Here is a 6,777-nt window from a genome sequence, read left to right on the forward strand (position 1 = left end):
CTTGTTGCACTTGTCTTTGAAAGTTTGCAGTTACTTCCACTATCATTAAATCATAATTATTATTAATCATTTTAATTATTAAATCATAACTACAGACACTTAAAAACATACATTTATTATTTTATTAATATATGCATGCATTTTAAATAAATTACCAAGCTAATTAGCTCATTAACTCGATACATATGTTAATTTATTAGTGAAAATTAGTAATTAATATGATTGCTTTGCTACTTTTAGTAAAGTAAAAAAAAAAAATTCTTTTACTAATTGACGATGTTTTTTAATAGAACGTGTAAAGCCCATGGAAAGAAATTATTGCCTTTTTAGAATAATAATGCCCTTTTTTTAAACTTTTGCACCCTGCCCTTTTTTCTGCGTAGAATGAGCTCTGGTTCAACGGCGGTTATAAAAAAAATAAAACTAATAATCAAATTGTATTTTCTTATGTTCTTTCTAACTCCTTGCTTATTTCTGACACACCTTCATAATTTCATGTTTCTAAGTCGTAGAGCAGCAAAGCGAAATGTAACGTTTAAAAAAAAAAAAAATTAGAAAAAAAANAAAATTAAAAAGGAAAAAAAAAAAAAAAAATCATTTAAAACTCCAAATAACATAGATTCAGAATTTTAAGAAAAAAAAACAAACTCTGTTAAACATATAATGGTTCTTCTAACATACCAAATCTTTACTCTGTGCTTATGATGTTCTTAAAATGAGTTTCTGTTTTTTTTCTCGTTCAAAAAATATGTGTAATAATAGAAAGGCTCTACATTATAGTCCCATCACAATCAATATATTTAACAATCAAGCAATATTATCAAATTTTTAATAATATAATGTTAATATTCAGCAATAAAAAATACGACAGTTTACTTTAGGAGTATAGAAATAGAATTGAACTTAAAAGGGCCCCATCATTTTCAGTAGCTTAGGTCCCCGCCAAGCTTAAATCCAGCTCTGCCACCTGCGCAAATAATAATCACCACCACAACGTCAAATTTACTTCTCCAATTAAACCTCCTCCTTTTTGCGATATGCTCAATTATGAAGCTGTTATATTAATCATCATAATCCACCAAATATCCACCTCTAATACAATCTGGCCTACGTCACTCAATACGCTCGATTTTCCCATAATTCTATTTACATCTCCGTGATACTATTAAACAACTAAATGTCAATCTAAACTTACTTCTACAGATTGCAAACTTCATCGCTCTTCCAAACATCGCCGATGTCACCAAATCCATCGTGTAACGTATAGTATGATTTACCCAATTGACGAAAAAATAACTTGGATTTACGATGAAATGTGCCCAAATAAATTGTATCAAAAAGTGATTATGCATGATTAGAAGCTCGCGTGTCGTAATAACATCGTAGTTAAAATCCGGGATCGTCGAAATCACGTGGAAAAGCATAGAAATAATTGGAACAAAAAAGGAAAAAAATAGAAGAAAAATCACTTAAATTTACAATGAAATCAGCACGAATAATGCACGTCAATAAGTAACTATTTAAATACGCGATTTATAATTCACAAGTTGTAATAAAATTATCAAAATTTTTAAAACCATGTGGGATTGCATAGCAATAACTTCCGAAAAATGGTGGAAAAATAACTTGGATTTACGATGAAATCGGCGCAAATAAAAGACTCCAAAAAGTGATTACTTGAATGTGCGATTTGAAACTCGTGTGTTCTTAATAAAATCGTAATAAAAATACGGGATTTTTCAAAATCACGTGATAAAGCGTAGAAATAACTAACTGCTTAAAAAAATCATTTAGATATGCGATAAAATCTGCACAAAGAAAGCGCATTAAAAAGTGATTATTTAAATGCGTTATACGACTTCAAGATTCATAATAATATTGTATTAAAAATATCAAGATTTTCAAAACTATATAAAAATACAATGTTAAAAAATAACTTGAAATTTTGGATGAAATCGGCAGAAATAAATTACGTCAAAAAGTGATTAATTAAATGTTCGAATCATAACTTACGAGTCAGAATATAGTAGTATTAAATGTATCGGCATTTCAAAAACCGCATGGAGATTGCTATTTATAACTGCCGAAAAACGATCGAAACGTTAGAGGATCGGCAAAGAGAGTCAAAAAGTGATTACTTAAATTTAAAATTCGTGTATCTTAATATCGTATTTAAAATAATTTTTTATAAACAAATCAGATTTCTGGAGTCGAAACTGTCGAAAAAGGGATCGAAAATCAACATAAAATGAAATCTGTGCAAATTCAGCTCGTCAAAAAGTGACGACTCAAAGGTAGAATTTCTAACATTTTTATTTTTTGTAAAAAAAATATATATTTTTTCATTTTGATTGAAAGCTTCCTTAGGCTGCAGGTTGTGTACTCCTAGTTTAAACTGTTGACCCCTAGAATAATTTTTAACCTCAAAGAAATTTTTTTTTATGTTTTCTTTTCCAAATTCAATTTTTATTCTTAGTTATAAATTTTTACACGTTTTTACATTGTTTTAAATTTTTACAATATTTTGCTAAATTTTTTCTTTTTAAGAAAATTTTGAAAGTAAAAGGATTTTATGTCTTAGGGGTTTTTGTATTCCGGGTGTACCCCGGAATTCCAGGTTTTTCGTATAATTCCTCCAGATCTAGAAATTAGTAGCAAGGCATGTGATTTTTCTGCAGAATTCCGTGTATCTCAAGACCATTGATTTGCGGACTTCCACGAATCAGAACTTATAATCCGACGAAATTTTCACCGCAATTTAAAATTTAGAGTAAGAATTAAGTTCTACAATCTAAAATTTAAATTTGGAAACCTTCGCTGAATCGCGTTGACGAGATGTTTCCAAACACGTGACTCTTCCACAATTATAATTTTTGGCTTGTCGGATTTTCACAGTTTTTAATGCTTGAAATTATGCCGGAATCCTCTAATATTCAGATTCATAATCACGCAATTTTAATATCTAACATCGATTTTCGTATTTAACTAATTTAAAAGTTATTCATTGTGAATCATATTCATGCGTTTTAAAAATCGTACATCACGATTCATATTCAAACGAGTTTAAAATCCGATGTCGCTATTCCTATTCACTGGATCTAAAAAATCATGTAAATCGCGATTCTTATTTACGCGATTAAAAAATCCAATAATGCGATTTGTATTTTCGCGTTCTTAAAATCCAGTGTTTGTAAGAATTGTAAGAGCTAAGTTTTTTATTTAATTAGTTACTATAAAAGTGTAATATTCTTTATTGATAAGTAATTTAATTATAAAAAAATTACATTAACTATGAATAGTATATAAATTGATATCTTATCAAGTTTTTACACATAAAATTTTCAGGACTTTTTAGTTTGTGTCACAATCACCCCTGATGTCTTATGCATGCATTGCTCTTACCCCTCCTCCTCCCATATTAAAATAAGCTAATCACAAACCCGCATTAAGTGTTTATGTAATATTTGAATGGCCCCATATCATTAGATTTCTGCAAATTTGTTTCCAATTATTTATTTTTAGAAATCAAGATATCAAGATGAATTCGAAGGCTCTGTTTCGGATGCTTTTCCATGTTTTTACAACTTTTGTATATTTTTGTGCCATAATAAGGTATGAGTATCTGCCTCCTATGCCTCATAAAAAGCCACAGGATCACTTTGCTGGACGACTCAAATATCTCACTTACTGGAATTTGGTAAAAAAAATGTAATTTTATCATTATAAATGTGTATCATTAAACACTTTTAATTTAAATGAAAAATTTTCCTTAAAAACTTCAAAAAATTATGTTGAATGATTTAACATGATTTTTTTTTAAAAGAAAAATTGTTGTATTGTATCATTTAATTCATCTCAAATTTAGATTTCCTTTTTCTCAAAATTCTTTTTGTGAAAATTCTAGGTAGAGCTTTACTTTTAATCACAAAAAGATTTATTATTTGGAAGTATAAAAAGTATAAAAGTGAAAAGGAAGTATAAAAGTAAAAGGAAGGATAAAAGTAAAAATGGGCAGGCTACGTTATCAGAATGGACGAAGACCGTACCACATAAAGAGTTTTCAATGCCAGACCAGTTGGTACACGAAAATGAGGCAGGCCGAATTTGAGATGGATAGATGGCCTAGAAAGAGACCTTTTGGTCTTAAAAACAAAAAATTGGAAAACCCTAGCAAAAAAAATAGGTTAGCCTGGATAAAACTTCTTGATGCCATTGATGATGATGATGATAAAAAGTAAAAGGGCACCTGTCGAAGATCAACGGGAAATTTATCTCCCTTTTGCAGTTTTACAATAGACTGATCCTGAGACGCATTTCCCTGTCCGTCACTATAGTCAATCACACACAGTTAGTAAGTGGGTGAGTGACCACTTTAATCAGCCTGCAAAGAGTCTGAGGATGCGCTGTATTGGTCCTCATTAAACTGTTCTACCGTAAAGTCAAATTACCAGAGCGGAAGAGCTATTCTCTCTTTGCACAGGATAAAAATTGTCATGTCTACGCATCATTTTGAGGGATGTTTCCCAGACTATTGCTCATAGCCCACTGTGGAGTAGTGCGATGGAATTGGAATTTTTTACTATTTTTTTTTCTTCATAAATTTATTAGATTACAAAATAGTATATCTAATTTGTGATTATATCATGTTGTTAAAGAGCTTTAGGCCTCCATTTAGGCAATGCTTGAATCAGTTGATGCACTTCTTATTGAATTGTGCATTATAAAAAGGAGCAATTATAGTCTATTCTTTTTATGTCTCTGAATCGGAGAATGTTTTAACATTGTTTTATAAATTTTAGTAATAAGAAATTTAAATTGTTTTTTAGTTAGCTTCTTTTATTTTGTCATCATTGCATAATTATTTCAGTTTTTGAATATTATAATATATGAAGATTTAGTAACTAAATTTTCAAGCAGAAAATAAAATTTTTTTTTTTAGAAAAAAAATGATTAAAGAATACATTTTTAGAGTTTGTATAACGTTAAAGAAAAAGAAAAAAAAACTTTTGCCTAAATAAGTACAACTAATAAAATATTAAGTTATTTAATTTTTGATTTTATTGCTTTATTTAAATTCTTAAAATCGTTTTATTCAATTTTAACGCATTTGGAAATAAATACTAGCGTTTGTAATTTATTTTTTTTCAAAAAAACTTTATTTTCGTTTGCTTTCACTGCTCTAGTTCTAAAATTGTTAGAAGTGTTAGCCTATATTCTTTGAAAATCAAAGACATTTGTTGCTATAAAGCCAAATCATATCATTGTATTATATTTTTATTGAAAATTACATAAATTTCAGATATTTTTAGTTTTGATATAGATTTATAATGATTTCAGCTCTTTCTCAGTATTTGTTATTTATCTTTCAGCTGGTACAGTTTTTGTTTTTCACTCTCTCTTCCATTATGGATTTTATGAAAACTTCATCTAGCAGTTACAACAAACTAACTAAGCTACGGGATAAATTTTATGCTGGGATCGTCTTACCATATGGCGTGGTATGTTCTGTTTCCAATAAATTTGTAGAACTTTTTTATAAATACAGTACGAAACCTGTTATCCGGAAATCAATAAATTTTCCCGCCATTTTTTTAAAAAAATTTATTTTTTTTCCTCATAAGATTTTAGGATTTTTCTTTCTTTTTTGAAAGATGTTTACCTTACCATCATTTTGGAAATAATCATTAGTGTATTACTTCATCGTTTTTTCTTCTTTTTAAGATTATTTCCAAATATTTTTTTTTCAGTTGGGTTTAACAATAAAAAAACGGCTTTTTGAAGTGATTCAATAAACCGGAAAAATCATTTATCCGAAATAGCGATGGTCCTGATCGTTCCGGATAATCGGTTCCCTACTGTACAATTTTTAATTGTTGGTGTTTCTGCACTTGATATAAATTAAATATTGTTCCCAAACACTTCTTTTCTCTTCATAATATTTTTTTCTCTTAACCATATGTATGTATATTGTCTGTTTTGAAAAATTTTGTAAATTAAAATTTTAAATTTTACTCTTACAAATATAATCTTGGTGACTGTTTAAATTAGGGTTTGCAAAAAACCAGGTTTTTAAGAAAAAACCTAGGCCATGTGAGTTTTTTCATGAAGGAACACAATTTTGAGCAGGGGTCAATAGATTTTTTGGGGGAATTTTTTTATATGAAAAGAACCAATTTCGCCTGAAGATATGAGTTTTTTCAAGTATACTCTACTTGTAAGATATATTACTCAATGAAAAATTATTGCTTGTTTATTACCAAAGGATTAGTAAAAGAAAGGGTTATGTAAATAACTAATTCAGTAATTTTTATGTCTACCAAATGTATAATGAATTAAATAAAAGTTACTGAAATGATTCTTTGCAAAATATACCAAAGGGATTAATAAAAGAAAGGGTTATGTAAATAACTAATTCAGTCATTTTTATGCCTACTAAATGTATAATGAATTAAATAGTGAAGTTTCTGAAATGATTCTTTGCAAAATATACCAAAGGGATTAATAAAAGAAAGGGTTATGTAAATAACTAATTCAGTCATTTTTATGCCTACTAAATGTATAATGAATTACATAGTGAAGTTTCTGAAATGATTCTTTGCAAGATATACCAAAGGGATTAATAAAAGAAAGGGTTATGTAAATAACTATATAATAACTATATAACTAATAATTCAGTCATTTTTATGCCTACTAAATGTATAATGAATTAAATAGTGAAGTTTCTGAAATGATTCTTTGCAAAATATACCAAAGGGATTAATAAAAGAAAGGGTTATG

At 28.3% G+C, this 6,777-nt stretch overlaps 1 protein-coding gene across 5 annotated transcripts in view; it reads left to right on the top strand.

Annotated features, from left to right (window-relative positions):
- The window catches only part of LOC107452834 (androgen-induced gene 1 protein), a 39,555-nt gene that overhangs the window by 23,083 nt on the left and 9,695 nt on the right, over positions 1-6,777 (top strand). For all 5 annotated transcript variants that reach the window (XM_016069443.4, XM_043044792.2, XM_016069442.4 and 2 more), the window contains exons 2-3: positions 3,523-3,697; positions 5,370-5,498. In XM_016069443.4, the coding sequence (XP_015924929.1) occupies positions 3,539-3,697; positions 5,370-5,498 (288 nt within the window). In that variant the 5' untranslated portion in view covers positions 3,523-3,538. The remainder of the gene's footprint in view (positions 1-3,522; positions 3,698-5,369; positions 5,499-6,777) is intronic.

The sequence above is a fragment of the Parasteatoda tepidariorum genome, chromosome 9 (genome assembly GCF_043381705.1).
Source record: "Parasteatoda tepidariorum isolate YZ-2023 chromosome 9, CAS_Ptep_4.0, whole genome shotgun sequence".
NCBI classification, from domain to species: domain Eukaryota; kingdom Metazoa; phylum Arthropoda; class Arachnida; order Araneae; family Theridiidae; genus Parasteatoda; species Parasteatoda tepidariorum.